Raw genomic sequence first — 16,417 nt, forward strand, 5'->3', positions numbered from 1 at the left:
TCTATAAATGTGTGTTTATTTCTGACTCTTCAACTCTATTCCATTGATTGACCTGTCTGTCTCAGTACCAATATTATGTGTTATTTTAAAATCACTATGGTTCTGTAGAACAGCTTGAGGCCAGGGATGGTGATTCTCCTAGAAGTTCTTTTATTGTTGGGAAATGTTTTTGCTATCTTGTTTTGTTTTTCCATATGAAGTTGAGAATTGCTTTTCCATGTCTGTGAAGAATTAATTTGGAATTTTGATGGGGACTGCATTGAATCTGTAGATTGCTTTTGGTATGATGGCCAGTTTTACTATGTTAATCCTACCAATCCATGAGCATGGGAGATCTATCCATATTCTGAAGTTATTGATTTCTTTCTTCAGAGACTTCACATCCTTGTCATACAGATCTTTCACTTGCTTGGTTAGTCACACCAAGATATTTTATATAATTTGTGACTATTGTGAAGAGTGTTGTTTCCCTATTTTCTTTTTCAGCCCATTTGTATAGAGAAAGGCTACTGATTTGAATTAATTTTATATCCCGTCACTTTGCTGAAGTTGTTTGTCATCTATAAAAGTTCTCTGGTAGAATGTTTGGGGTCACTTCTGTACACTATCATATCATCTGCAAATAGTGATACCGTCACTCCTCCCTTTCCAGTTTGTATCCCCTTGATCTCCTTTTGTTGTCTAATTGTTCCGGCTAGAATTTAGAGTACTATATTGAATAGATAGGGAGAGAATGGGCAGCCTTTTCTTGCTCCTGATTTTAGTGGGATTGCTTCAAGTTTGTCTCCATTTAATTTGATGGTGACTGTTGGCGTGCTATGGTGTGCTGCAGATTTATTTTTATCATGTTTCAATATGGGCCTTGAATTCTTGATTTCTCCAAGAGTTTCATTTCTTACCCTAAAAGATACTCATATGCTCAAGTTTAGTTTAGTTTAGTTTAGCTTGCTCTATTTGTTTCCTGAAACTCCTCAAATGTATGTATGACTGTTTTCAGATCTTATTAATTTTCTGTCAAAAGCCTGGAATGCAAACCATTCATAGTAGGTGACATAATCTAAACTTAAATTGTTAGGAACTATCATTTCCTATTTGGGAATAGTATTCTTTTCACTACTATTTAAACTTTCCTTTAAGAAGAATTAGCAAGTTAGAGTTACTATTTTTAGGTACTATTTGTGAGCCTGATTCCGTGTTTTAAAATGTTATTTCCATTATTCAGAAAATTCCTATGAGAAATATTATCTCTATCTTATAGATGGGAGAAACACCTACCCAGAATAATAAATATAAGTGTTTCTAAATGTCAAAAATCACAATACATTTATCTTAAAAAATAGACTTGCTTTTATAGATGAGTCTTAAGTTGAGTAGGGTCTCCTCCTCTAATATAGGTGACCCAGTGAGCTGGGATTGGGAGGTGGTCACTTCAAAGTGACTTTCCCAGCAGGCTTATAACAGAGCATATTCCTTAGTGTGTGGGCTAAAACTAATTGATTTGGTGGGGGGAAGATTCTTTCAGTTTGGTGATATCCAGTTTTAGCTGAATAGTATTTTTGTCTGCTTTGTAGGGGAAACTCAGTTCAAAACTATGGACTCGATACATTTTAATATTGTGAACTGAAATTAAACCCAGGTGCTTGACACCACAAACACTGGCCCATTCTCCATCCCAGCATATGCTTCCTTTTTTACAAATGGAGTGAGACATCGAGTTGTGGCTTTCTTTCTTAGCACTGAGCCAGTATGAGAAGCTGCAAGGCTTTTCCCTGATTATCTCCTGGTTCTGAGCAGAATTTTAAAAGGTCCATTATTTGTCCTCTCTTAGATTGTTTTTGCAAGTCTAACCTCATTTGGGAGCTTTAGGTTCTTAACAGTATTCTTTAGTGCTCATGTTACTTTTTATAATTATCCTTGGTGTGCTATTGCTTTCTCCCAAGGTTTCTGTCACTTTCAATTAGCCAAGCAATTCCTCCTTGTTGGTCAAAGTCAGGTTCCCCAGGTGCTGTGCTAGTATGCTAAAATCATAAGAAAAGCAAGTACAAAACTTCATTTTAAAAAAAAAGCCCAAGGAAACTTTTAAAGGTGTCTAGTTATTTGAATTTTCTTCTCGGAGTATCGCATGGCTACAGGTATTGAAATTTTGCATATGCTATATGGTACTTAGTCAACAATAAATTATTTTATGAATACTGTATGGCAGTAAATGTCAGCAACCAATTTCAAAGCTTATACATAAAACCTTCTGTATGAGCTCTGAGCTTTCTTTTGTCCATACAGGATTTTGGCTACTCTAACACTCATTTCTCAATCCACAAATTCATCAAAGCAAATATTTTTCCTAATAAACTAAACATATTTGCATATCACTTTTTCATTGTAATCTCAAACCAGAAAATGGGTTTTGTGAGGATGATCTTTTTAAGTAAAACCTATGTCAGAAAGCCTACAAGTTGAGATGATAAAGCAGGCTTTAATCAAGTTGCAAAAAAATATTTATTACCATCCCATTTCCTGCCATTTGATTTATATCATTTTGATTTACATTTGATTTACATTAAACTCAAGCTCTGATACACACTACCAAAGCACTCTCCCACTGACACACACCTACAGTCCCCTGCCTGCCATGTATTTATGTTGGAGATCAAACACAGGGTCTCATGTCTGCTAATGTTTCATTTATGATGGGGATCACACACAGGATCTCATCCATGCTAACCAATGCTCTTTCAATTACCCAGATCTGCAATCCTATGTCTGCTGACTTCTAGGTAAAATCTAATTTCTTCAAATAGTGGACACAGATAATAAATAGATCAATGTTACTAGTGTAATGGTGACATTTTTGCCTCTAAAAGTTAGATACTTTTCTATCATATTATCATAGTTATGTGTCTCAAAATATAACTGGTGGTTATTATTCCAAAACTTTACAATTAGACCCTCCATTAATGCAGTAATTTAAAAGTACATGCATACACTTAATGTCATTATTTCTGTATCACAAACAATTGATCAGACATATTATATTTTATGTACTTAAAAGCATTATTCTAAATGGAGCTCTATAGACTTTAACAGACTATAAGTGATGTCTATGTCACACATGAAAAGCTTACAGTGGATACTATAGTTTTGGCTACTATGGTTGAGAACATATAATCTTGCATCACACTGAGTTTAAACTCTTGATTTATTAAATATGTTGGCAAAGTTATGCATATTTTGGGGGACTCATTCTTTACAGGTAAAATTTTATATATATATATATATATATATATAAAACCACTGGCTATATATATGTATATATATGTATATATAGTTGGTATATATGTATGCATATATTTACACATACACACACACACACACACACACACACACATATATATATATATATATATATATATATATATACCAACTATTTATAGATATTTCCATAAAGGTGACATACTTTCTATAAAAAGTGTAATACAATGCTAGATATATGTTATTCATAACATATACATAGATAATGGTTTTAATTAGATCCTATTTATATTTATTATATACAGAAATATTTTAAACCTATATTACCACTGGCTATCATCTAGAATTATTTCATTGACTAGTTTCAAATGAATATTTATAAAATATATGTAAGATACACAGAACAGCTATATACAGTCTATCTAATTTTAGTAGAGAAAATGTTACTTTAGAATAACTAGGGGCAGGGGAGATGGCTCAATGGGTAAGAGTGTGGGTTGTTTAAACAAGAGGACGAGTACATGAACAGTCAAGCTTGGCAGCTTGTACCTCATCTTTGGGGGTTGATGATGGAAAAGATGACAGTCAAATCCTGGTAACTCATTGTCCAGCTAGCCTAGTCTATCTAATAGAGAGCTCTGGGTTCAGTGAGAAACTTGTCTCAAGGTGCAGAGCCTTCCCATGTGTGGGTGTGGCTACATCAATATGTACATACAAGGCACACATGAAGAAAAAAAGAGTAAATGCACAATTTACTATCCATTTTATACTTCGATTTTTTGTTGCTGTTAAATTTTTAAGTAGGATCTTGTAGTTTTTGTGAATTTTTGTCTTGTTTGACTAACTTTACTAATGAGGCTTCCAAATTTATATACTTGAACTTTTTTCTCATGCTATATTCTACTGTATGCATATTCTCAACATATTTTCCTACTTTCCTATCAAACTACAATGGATTATTCCTCAGTTTTGCTGGTTTATATGAAATTGTTGTGAATGTTCTCGTATATCTTGGGAAGCATTTTTCTTGGATCAGAGATACTGATCACTTTTCATTTTATTAGTAATGTCAGATTGTTTCATGTATTGATATCAGTGCCAACTATTAGAAATGTATATATCTTCTAGGGACACTGCCTGTATAAAACTGTTATTTACCTAGAGACTATGAATCTTATCTCTATGGTTGGATAACTCTTTGGGTTTTGCTTAGTTATAGTATTGTAAGAGAATTATTTGAAATATTTCCTGCTGAATTATAGTATCGGGTTCTGTACTGTTCCCCATTCTGCTAATAAAGGTTTCCCACTTTTTTTTTTTTTTTTTTTTTTTTTTACAAAACTGGGTTTTCTTATCATTGAAATGGCTTGAATAGCATCCTTTTAGGACTTAACCCTTATATTCTGTTTATTCACCTATGAGCCATGTCTAGAAAAAGTACTTTTTTTTTTACTGGTAAAATAACTTTCTGATCATGGGAAATACAACTCTCCCATTTTCTTTAGTGTATAACAATAACTGATAGAAAGATGAAAATATTTAATGATAGAATAAAGCTAGTTTAGATTTTAAAGACTCACTTTTATATGATTTTGTTTCAAGTTGTTTGTGACTGGTATGTGTGTTATGTTGTGTTTGGCTGAGAATTTAATCTAGGTACAGTATTTGAAGAAGACATTGCTACAGCTAGCAAAATGACTCAGCTGGTGTCACAGTTAGCTTCAGTTGTCAGGGAAGTATTTGCCTTCATCAGACTGGTCTGTGGGATATTTTCTTAAGTAATAGTTGATGTGGGGCTGGGGTCAGCCCATTGTAGACTGTGCTATCTCTGGACACATAGACCTGAGACCTGGGATATATAATGATGAATATTTTCATCCCTTTTTGTTTCATCTTTTAAGAATTCTTTTAGTTCTACACCTTAGTTTTTAATTGGATTGTTTTCTTGACGTTCAGTTACTTGGTTTTGTTTTTTATGTTCTACATACGAAGGCTCTGTCAGATGTATAATTGGTAAATCTTTTTTCTCATTTTACAGGCTGCTACTTTGATGGTGTCCTTTGCTACACCAAAACTTTTTAGTTTTATGAAATCCTGTTTTGTTGTTGTTGTTTTTGTTGAGGGTTTCCTGTTATAGTTTGGTAGCTTTCTTTGGTTGTTTGCGCTTCTTGTTTTGTTTATTCATTTGTTTCGCATTGTTTTCTTAAAGTTTCTGTTTAGGTTGGAAGGAAGAGAGAAGGACATGAAGATGAGTGGGAAGGGAGATGGGGAGTATCAGGAAGGACTTGAGGGAGTTGAAATGAAAAAGTTTCAAATGGCATCAAGGTCTCATTACAGGAAGAGAAATGCTGGCTGTTCAGTTTGATTATAGAACCTATGCTTAAAACAAAACCAAAACCAAATCTCCAAAACAACACACATACACTCAAGAAACACAAAATGGCAAACTTGTTATTGTTTGCTGGCCAGCCAGCTTAATGTATTTAGCAAGTTCCAGGTCAATGACTCTGTGTGTGTGTGGTGTGTGTGTGTGTGTGTGTGTGTGTGTGTGTGTGTGTGTCTACATCTTTAAAAGCATGGTGAGCAGCTCCTGAAGGACACTTGTCTTTGGCCTCCTCTACCCCAGATCCTATGAAAATAGACACTATACAAAATTTGTTGTTCCACTCAACTTCTAAAATCAGTGAGGGGAAACAACATGGAAATAAAGATTCTCAGGAATGCTACCGAATTATTGAAGGAGTGCCGTACATTTTTATTTTTGAGACTGTTTTATGTAGCCCAGACCGGCCTTGGACTCCTGATTCCCCTGTCTCTACCCACCAACTGCTGGGATTATGGTCATATGCCTGGTTTAACTTCTAAAGACCTTTTCTCCCAAATTAGGAAAGTAAGAGCAACATAGGTAGGCTCTAAGAAGCTTTATCGATGAACAATTTTTTTCTTAGTAATTGTTTCAAAAATTTCCCTATTATAGAACAGTTTAGGAAATGAACACTGAGTGGAATTGAATACATTCTGAATTATCCTTTTTTGTGAGTGTAGGGCTTTTTTTTTTTTCCAGGTCAAAGCAACCACATTGAACACAATTTTGCAGTCTTTATTTTGAATGCTGTAACAAGATTCCATAAACTGGGTGATGTAAACCACAAAATCAGTTCTCATATTTATCAACGGTGGAGGTAACAAGGACCCTCTTTGTAGTTGGCAAGTGAGTTCTGATTAAGTTCTCACATGGTGCAGAATAAACAACGGGGAAACAATCTCTTTTGTTTCTGACAAGGGCATTAAGCACATCATGAAGGTTCCATACTCTGATATTCCTTTGATCTAAAAGACAACTATTTTCCACTATAGAGTCTAGTGGCTTTTTAGAACAATTACAAAATGTTCCATTTACCACATATGGCAGAACATGACCAATAAATTATTGCTACTGGTACACGATTGTTTCTGCTATGGCCTATAAAGAATTTTAAGCACAGTTTATCTAAGGAAACAAAACCAAGACCCAACTTTCCACATAGCTACAGACTAATTGTACCACAATATAAATTGCAGAATAAAACATATCATATTTAGTAAAGGAAAGAGAAAAGAGCTTGAACTTTTTTAGAGGTAAAACTAATCAACATATTTTTGTTAAAGACAGGGTTTAGTCTTTTAAAAAGTGATAGATTTTAATAATTGGAAAAGTTTCAGGTCAGAGTGCTCATATAAATAACTTTCTGTTGATATTTATACATATTTGAGATCAGTTCTCAGAGAAGACATTTACGTTATCAAAAACCCCAAATGGTAAGCAGCCAAGACTTTTGTCAAAGACTGTGCTCATAACTAATTTACCAAAAATATCTTTTAATCTTTATCATCACATCTCCTCTCTCTCCCTTTCATAATGTTCTTTGAATCTTTTTCAAACATTTCTATCCATTTAAGAAACAGGAAGGGATAAATTAAAAAAAAAAGCAGGTAATCAATAGAATATATTGCCTTTTAATAGGACAAAAAGACTTAAATGTAAACCTATACACATACTAATCATTAAAAATACTATTTGTGTAATGGATTTTTTAAATGGTTGTATCAGAGATAACCTCGTGAAATTAAAGGATTTTAACCAAAGATTGTTAATCAATGTGCCATAGACAAAATAAAGAAAATGGAATCTGACAGTCTATTAAAAGTGGTAAGATAGCAAAAACTGATTTCTTTTCTTGTTTTTCCTCTGGCAGGAATGAATTCTATCCTGCTAATAATTCCTATCTTACTGTCATATAGGAGATGTTTTCTGATCCTCCACGAGGGTGCCAGGTTTAGGACAGATGGAAGACCCACTATGTCACAAATGAAAGACAAGACTTCACAGAATGTGATGTCACTGACAGGCTGATAGCCACTCTCCTTCTCCACCTTTTCTTCCTCAAGGATAACTGCTTTCCCCAAGATATGTGAGCAGTCAACCTGAGTCACTCTACCGTACTGCAGTTGCCCTGGGGCCTATTTACAGCCTTGTCTCTATAAAGCAGAAGCTGAACCCTTAGGGAAGTTCTGGCTTGATCAGTAGCAGACTCCTCTCACAAAATATTCCTCAAGGCTATTGGACTTGGAGTACCTTCTCTCATTTCTTACAATTTCTCTATCACCTGTCACCCTCCCTTCCCCCATTAAAAGTCAACACAAGGTATAAACGTCATCTCTGTATCCTTTCCAAATCGCCCCCGTCTAACTCCTTTAGGCGGCTCAGAAACGATTCTCAGGGTCCAAGGGCCATTTAGAGGTTGCACATCACTACTTCCAGGTATCTGTCAGGATTCTAAAACTTAGGATTCATAGCTGCTTCAGTGTGTACAGTCTTGACTGCTGAAGATTAATTCCTTCTCCAGTTCTGACTTCATGACAAAAACACATTATAGTAAAAGGTATCTCATGGAGAAGGGTAAAATAAGCAAGTTTCCGTAAGGATTGTTAAACTGCGTGATGAATTTCTGGGTCATAGATGTTCTGTGTACTTATTTCAAACTTACCTCTACGGTTAACTCTCATCACAATAAAAAGGCAAGTTCACTGGTACAGATTTGGAAGGGGGAGGTGTCATAAAACATACATGTATATGTATGTATATGAGATATTATAATGTCCATTTGTTCATATTGGTATTAAGTAGAGAGGAAGTGTCCATATTGAATTTTCTTCTTAGTTTCTCTGCTCTTGGTAGATATCCTCTGGCTGCAGCTGGCATCTGTGAAGAGCGAAGAACTTCTAAAGGTCACATTCCATTGACCTAAGAGAGGACGGTGATTGGACAGGACAGGGGTTTTTAACTGAGATTCCAGGGTACTGCGTAAGAAAAGCGGACAGAAGGGAGGCTGGCTGAGCTGGACAATTTCTGAGTGATCTCAGCAAGAATACAGCCTAGAATGTTCTTTACCCTCACTAAACCGACTACACCCACCCAGCCGATCCCTGCTCCAACACAGACGACCAGCTCTGCGAAAAGTACCATGCTTACCTAGGAATCCTTAGAGCACGCAGCCTCGCCCCGCCCCGCCCCGCCCACCCACCTGTGCGCCTGCGCGCCAGCCACCCTTTACTCTCAAGGTCAGCCCCGCCCCCGCCCTAGCCTCACACCCACGGAAGTAGCTTTAAAGGACGCCTTGCGTCTCCTCCTCTCTGCGTGGCGTGGGGTCGCTGGCGGTCAGGAGAGGGAGGAACTTCCTGTCCCATGCGGGCAGGACTTCCGGCCGAGCCGGAAGACCTTTTCCCTCGCGTTTTCTAGAGATCGGTTTTGCAGAACCTGGAAGGGAGAATCAGGACGGTACCGGGGACTCTAGAGTGTCTGTCCCACGTCCTGTTCTTGGCGTTATGGTAAGTCTTGTGAGGACCAGAGTGACAACCTTCAGGAGGAAAAGGCGGGATGTTCAGTCTGTGAAGGCTGATGTCCCTGCTCAGAATGGAACCTGCTGGAGCGTTGGCGTGAACCCTGCCCAGAGTGCTCGGGGCCGTCGCGGGGGTTCCAGACAGCCTAGGGACCTGTGGAGTCGCGGGAGGGCCGGGTCTGTCCGGGTACCCAGACTAAGTAGCCAGCCTTTGCGTGTGGCCTGTGGCACCAGGTGGCCCACAGTTGACCTTGCTCAACTCACCACCTTGTCCCTGCCACCTTTTCCCGCCGCAGGCTTTTGGCTGAGAAAGGACATGAAAGTACCTTGTGAGCACTTGCCTGTCTCCTTGGAGACAAGCAACGCCAAGGCACTTAACACAAAACTTGCTTCTCTTTTTCACTCAACTGTTGCAGAGCTGAAAATCAATGTCACTTTTGAAGAAAGTGTCCAGGCTGGGTACCAACAGATTTAAACCTGAAAGGAAAAATTGTAATTTCCTATTGTAAATCTCTTTCACAGTCATATTATTTGCAAGTGTTTTAAAGCTTAGGTGAGAAGGATTTCTTAGAAGTAAGTAAATATAGAAAGAACCTGGTGTGAGAAGGTTGGAGGGAAAGGGATGACCAAAGGGTGTTTTACTTCGAGGCCAGTCATTCTGTTCTGTTTTAGGCTGAAAGAAGGACAAAGTTCAGGGACTTGTACAAAGAACGTCTTAATCAACTTTAGATAAGAAGCAGTTGGTGCTTACTGATCACACAGTTTGGAAGTTCATTTATGTACAATGGAATTTTGAAACATCGAGGTTTGGCTTTATTGTAGGAATATGGGAGGAGGGCAAGTGAGTTGTGTGTGGAATGGTGACTGCAGTCAACAGTTTTCTGGAACATAGAAGGATTTTAAAAAGATACTTGCTGTTTCCAAGATCCCAGGGTTCTGGTAAAGTTGAACAGGCAATCAGCCACATGAAAGAGTTCAGACCATCTGTAGAGACTTATATCTTGGATTCGGGCTTCAGTTGAATATCCTGCTGCCTTTTTATGTAGACCAGAGTGCCCTTAGATTCAGAGATCTGCCTGCCTCTGCTTCCCAAGTGCTGGGATGAAAGGCATATGCCACTACTCCCAGTTTGGCCATTCCCCTTTGTTCAGGGTCAAATATCGACAATTTTAGCTGTTATGTGTGATGATTTTAGCAGGACTTACTGGAAACTAAAAACTTACCTGGTTCCATTTGCACACTACCAGGTGACTTATGGTTTCTTTTAGTGTGTTTTTTTTTTTAATGTTTTGAACCTCTGAATACTATTCTCTGAACCTCTGAATAATATTATTATAATAATATTATAAGGCTTACATTCCTTAAGAGAGTTCTGTTTTCATTTGGGATAATGAAATTAGAGAGGGAACATTAGAACTGGAAGGAATTAAAATCTAGTAACCTCTTCATCCCTTCAGAATTTTACAGAAGGAAGAATGTGGAGTCTAGAAACAGGTGATGATTTACCTGAGGTGATATCTACAAAACTTGGTCTTGTCTAGAAAGTTAATGGCAGTGTCTAAATAAAATGACTACATACATGATAGTCACGGAGAAGCTGAATTAGAATGTGTTTTCTGTATTTATTCTGAGATCCACAGAACTGTTCTGGCAGCTCTAAGGAAGTAGATATATTTTTCAGCTAATCTCATGGTGACTTTTCACAAAGTGTGGGGGCCTAGTTAGCTGTCTCCATTGTGACATTGATCTGTGAGTTAGTTACCTGACTGAAGTTGTTCACAGGTATGAAATTGATCATGTTTGTGTATGTAATTGCAGTCAATGCTTGGAATCCTTAAAAAAAAAAAAGTGAAGATTGTCTGAATTTAGGATGATCTTGGTTGAGTTAACAGTTTCTTTTAAATTGTGAACCATATTATAGTGAGAAGAGCACTCATTAGACATGAACTCTCAAGACCCAGATTCTGGCAGTACTTTTCTTACATGAATTTGGTAAGAATTTGAACTCTTTAAGAAGTTCTAAATTCCTGACAAAAGTACAATTGGCTTTTAGTCATTTTCTGATTCTTTACATTCAGTGACTTAGAACCGTGTTTCATGGTAAATACATATTTCCGATTAAGATTTAGAGATTTGATGTGCTTGGGTTGGGGAATACCCAGGGAGCCCCCACTTGCTCAGAGGAGAAGGGGGGATAGGGGAAGGATTGTGGGACAGGGACAGTGAACAGGACGTAAAGTAAATAAGTACCAAAAAAGGAGGGAAATAAAAGATTTAATATGGTTTCCTTGCCCTTTTAGTTCCTTTAAAAAATCATTTATATGTGTATATACACACACACACACACATCATTTGGGTAGCCTGAGAATCCTTGTCTTTATATTAGGCCAGATATTTCACAACTGTCTTATAAATGCTATGCCACAATAGATATTTTGGATTTATTGATGCTTAATTGGTTATAAATTTATTCTGCCCTCTCATTCTCTGATCTTGTATGTAGCCTCAAACTTCAGAGATGTGCTGTATGTATTAGGTTCTTGAGTTGTGAGCAAACGACAATAGGCTTGTGATGTAGACAGAAAATACTGAGCTCTCTACATTATTTGCTTTCAGTTTGTGAAAATATTTGATAGACAGTTTACTGCAGGTATACAAATTCTATTTCCTTTCTGCTGTGTTGGAAATCTTGCATTCATGTTGATTTATGAGAGAACAGTAGCACAATTAAAGCAGCATTTTGAATTACAGGTCCCTGGTGGCTTGTTTAGTCAATGCAGTAGTTTAATAATTTGCTGCTGTTAATTGTGAGGAGACAGAAAGCTTTGCTGTAGTCAGAGTTGGGGAGGAATAGTACTGGATAGACATAATGTGGCATGTGGCATGAGAGAACACACAGTACACTTCAAGAGTGCAGACCAATGAATTGATTGTAGACTGGAGGACTCATGGAATAGCTGACATCTAGTGAACTTGGGAAGAGTGTTGGGATACTTGAGTTTCCTTAAGAATGCCTGGGCATGGTGGTGCATGTCTTAAATCCCAGCATGGTATTTGTGAGTTCTGGGCCAGCCTGGTACAATGAATTCTGTGCTATTTAGAAAAAAAAAATCCCTAGGATTCTTGGTTAAAAATGTATATTTGGATCCAATTATTGAGTAGTAAAATTTGAGAATCTTTGCTTGCTTATTTGTTTGCTTTCGGAAACAGATTCTTAACTCAGTTGCTCAGGCTAGTCTTGAACTCTCTGCTTTTCTGCTTTAGCCTCCCAAATGCTGGGAGCCATTTTATATTGTATGAGCTATCACTCCCAACTCAGAATTTTATTTTTAATAAATTCTGTAGTTAAGTCTGAAACAAGAGGTTCAAATCATTCTTAGAGGAAAATGGAGGACTAAGAACCATGAAGTTTAGAAGTTTTTCTGCACTTGAATGAAAATCAGACAATCATTTTGAAGATTCTAAGGAGGCTTTAGCATTGAATCTGTAGTAGCAGAGATCTGAGTTTCTTCTGAAGCTTTCTGATTTTCCTTTCCTGAGATCCTTTCCTCTTTTTCTTCAAGGGGCCTAGTTATGTTAGAGACTTCGTGTTTTTCTCGTTAGTATTTGTTAGCTCAGCTTGTCCTGGAGTACCATTGCAGAAACAAGCATCTTTTACTCTTTTGCTTGTTTGATTCTATTCTCATTGCTAATGAGATAGTATGGGTTTTGTTCACAGTTCTGGTCCAAGGTAGAGGGACACATCTAGTGATGGCTTTTATGGCAGTGAAATGTTTCAGCAAACGGCAAGAGGTGGGTGTGCGTGTGTGAGTGGATGTGGCCTTTCTTTTTTCAATTTAACTATAGGATCTCTACTATGATGATCTTGTGGAACTTTACCACATCTCAATGGCGATCCTGAAACCTCAGTTAGGTGAAGTTTCTACCCTCCTAATTCAGTAGCAGCTAAAGCCTAGTGTAAGTTTCAGAGAGGACAAATCATAGTTTACCATCCTATCTGCTCTGGAATTTGTGAAACAAACAAAACAAGTCCTTGTGAAGTGAATATTCTGTTTGTTTGGCTGAAATGACTGTACCCTTTACCAAACAACTGTTTAAAAAGCCCTATTATTTCAGAGGATACTTGTTCAGTCACTCATTTACTGTTTTTTAACATTGATAGGCCAAGGATATAACTGCTTATAAACCAAACAGCTGTGGCTTTGGACTTTTTTTGTATTAGGAGAGGCTGAATGGTATTCCTGTAGTGAAACAGGCAGGCTACTAGTCATGTTAAGTGAAACAAACAGGGGTAGAAAATGATGGTGGTGGTCGTAAGCTGTAGTGAGGGGGACATATAAATAATCAGACTGGTTACATACGCATACACAGTTATAATACACCAAAACCAGTTACAAAACTTACACTGTGGTTAGCTGTATAAGACTTCCAGTAAAATTATTACAGGTTTTCAGTGAACAGGATGGTGATGGATACTTAGTTTTAAGCATGCAGATAGTTATGTTTATTTCATAGATTGTAGTTTTTCATCACATACTGAAAAAAATTAAGTGCTGTGAGTGTATATTCACATTATGTATGTATGTATACACATGTATCACTTATACGTGTGGTGCAGAGGCTTGAGGAGGGTGTTGATCCCCTGGGACTGCAGTAACAGACAGTTGTGAGTTCATGTGTGAATGTCCTGGACCCGTCTCAGAACTGTGAGAGCGGCAAGTGCTTTAACTACTGAACCATCTCTCTAGTCCCTTGACGTTTTTCTTAACCAATTAATTTTTTTAATTAATTTTTTATTGGATTTTTATTTACATTTCAGATGTTATCCCCTTTCCCCATTCCCCCCCACCCAGAAACCCCATCCCATCCCTTCTCCTCCTGCTTCTATGAGGATATGCTCCCACTTACCCCCCACTCCCACCTCCCCACCCTCGAATACCCCCCCCTCCCACTGTGGGTCCAGCCTTCATGGGACCAAGGATCTCCTTTCTCAGCTATGCTGACAAGGCCATCCTCCCTTACATATACAGCTGGAGCCATGGATCCCTCCCCATGTGCTCCCAGGCTGGTGGCCTAGACCCTGAGAGCCCTGGTTGGTTGTTAACCAATTAATTTTTTTTTTTTTTTTTTTTAACAATTTGAGAAAGGTTTTATTTCATCTTACAGCTTGGTCCATCATGAAGGGGAGTCAGGACAGGAATGAAGGCAGACGCCATGGAGGAACGCTATTGATTGGCTTGCTCAATTTGATTTTTTTTTTTTTATGTTTTCATTATTTTTTTTTTATTGGATGATTTATTTACATTTCCTATGTTGTCCCCTTACCCCATCCCCCACCACCCCCTCGGAACCCCCAATCACCTCGCCCCTCCTCCTTCTTCTCTGTGGATGTAACCTCTATCTACACCCCCCCACTCCCACCTCCCCACCCTCAAAATTCCCACCCCCTGGGGCATCCAGCCTTCATGAGGTCAAGGTTCTCTTCTTCCACCTATGCCCAGCAGGGCCCTCCACTTTTACATATTCAGCTGAAGCCCTGGATCCCCCCCCTAAGTGCTCCCAGGCTGGTGGTTTAGACCCTGGGAGCTGTGGTTGGTTGGTATTGTTGATCTCCTCATGGTGCCACAAACCCTTTCAGCTCCTTCAGTCTTCACTCTAACTCCTCTATTGAGAACCCCATGATCAGTTCAATGGCTAGTTGTGAGCATCTGCCTCTGAATATGTCTGACTCTTGAAGGCCTCTGAGGAGATATCCATATCAGGCTCTTATCAGCATGCACTTCCTGTCTTCCACATCAGCATCTACCTTTGGTGATTGCACATGGGATAGATACTCAGGTGGGGTGGTCTTGAGACGGCCCCTCCTTCAGTTTCTGTCCCTCACTTTGTCTCCATATTTGCTCCCTTGAGTATTTTGTTGCTCCTTCTAAGAAGGACCGAATCACCCTCACTTGGACTTCCTTCTTTATGGGCTTCATGTGGCCTGTGAGTTGCATCTTGGGCATTTCAAGGTTCTAGGCTAATATCCAATAATCAGTGAGTGAATACCATGTGTCTTCTTTTGTGATTGGCTTACCTCACTCAGGATGATAATTTCTAGTTCCATCCATTTACCTAGGAACCTCTCGAATTCATTGTTTTTAATAGCTGAGTAATACTCCATTGTGTAAATATACCACATTTTTTGAATCCATTCCTCAGTTGAAGGACATCTGGGTTCTTTCCAGCTCCTGGCTATTATAAATAAGGCTGCTATGAACATAGTTGAGCATATGTCCTTGTTATATGTTCAAGCATCTTCTGGGTATATGCCTAGGAGTGGTATAGCTGGATCCTCGGGTAATGCTATGTCCAATTTTCTGAGGAACCGCCAGACTGATTTCCAAAGTGGTTGCACCATCATGCAGTCCCACCAACAATGGAGGAGTGTTCCTCTTTCTCCACACCCTCGCCAGCATCTACTATCACCTGAGTTTTTAATCTTAGCCATTCTGACTGGTGTGAGATGGAATCTCAGGGTTGTTTTGATTTGCATTTCCCTGACGACTAAGGATGCTGAACATTTCTTTAGATGCTTCTCGGCCATTCGAGTTTCTTCCATTGAAAATTCTTTGTTAAGCTCTATACCCCATTTTTTAATAGGGTAATTTGGTTGTCTGGAGTCTAATTTCTTGAGTTCTTTGTATATATTGGATATTAGCCCTCTATCAGATGAAGGATTGGTAAAGATCTTTTCCCAATTTGTTGGTTGTCGTTTTGTCCTATTGACAGTGTCCTTTGCCTTACAGAAATTTGCAATTTTATGAAGTCCCATTTGTCAATTCTCGATCTTAGAGCATATGCCATTGGAGTTCTGTTCAGGAGCTTTTCCCCTGTGCCCAAGTATTCGAGGCTTTTCCCCACCTTCTCTTCTATTAGTTTCAGTGTATCTGGTTTTATGTGGAGGTCCTTTATCCACATAGACTTGAGCTTTGTACAAGGGGATAAGAATGGATCAATTTTCATTCTTCTACATGTTGTCTTCCAGTTGAACCAGCACCATTTGTTGAAAATGCTGTCCTTTTTCCACTGGACAGTTTTAGCTCCTTTGTCAAAGATCAAGTGACCATAGGAGTGTGTGTTCATTTCTGGGTCTTCAATTCTATTCCATTGATCTTCCTGCCTGTCTCTGTACCAATACCAGGTAGTTTTTATCACTATTGCTCTGTAGTACAGCTTGAGGTCAGGGATGGTAATTCCTCCAGAAGTTCTTTTATTGTTGAGAATAGTTTTCGCTATCCTGGGTTTTT

The 16,417-nt window shown here is 38.3% G+C and overlaps 1 protein-coding gene across 2 annotated transcripts in view; it reads left to right on the plus strand.

Annotated features, from left to right (window-relative positions):
* Window positions 1-8,978: 8,978 nt before the first annotated feature.
* Window positions 8,979-16,417, plus strand: part of Tmem161b (transmembrane protein 161B) — an 82,245-nt gene continuing 74,806 nt past the window's right edge. Inside the window, exon 1 of one of the 2 annotated variants that reach the window (XM_028760135.1) lies at window positions 8,979-9,117. Coding sequence is in view for 1 of the 2 variants with exons in the window: in XM_028760134.1 (XP_028615967.1) it covers window positions 9,115-9,117 (3 nt within the window). In the remaining variant the exon portion in view is untranslated. The remainder of the gene's footprint in view (window positions 9,118-16,417) is intronic. The other variant, XM_028760134.1, reaches the window with a different exon arrangement.

The sequence above is a fragment of the Grammomys surdaster genome, unplaced genomic scaffold (genome assembly GCF_004785775.1).
Source record: "Grammomys surdaster isolate TR1022 unplaced genomic scaffold, NIH_TR_1.0 126391, whole genome shotgun sequence".
NCBI lineage: Eukaryota > Metazoa > Chordata > Mammalia > Rodentia > Muridae > Grammomys > Grammomys surdaster.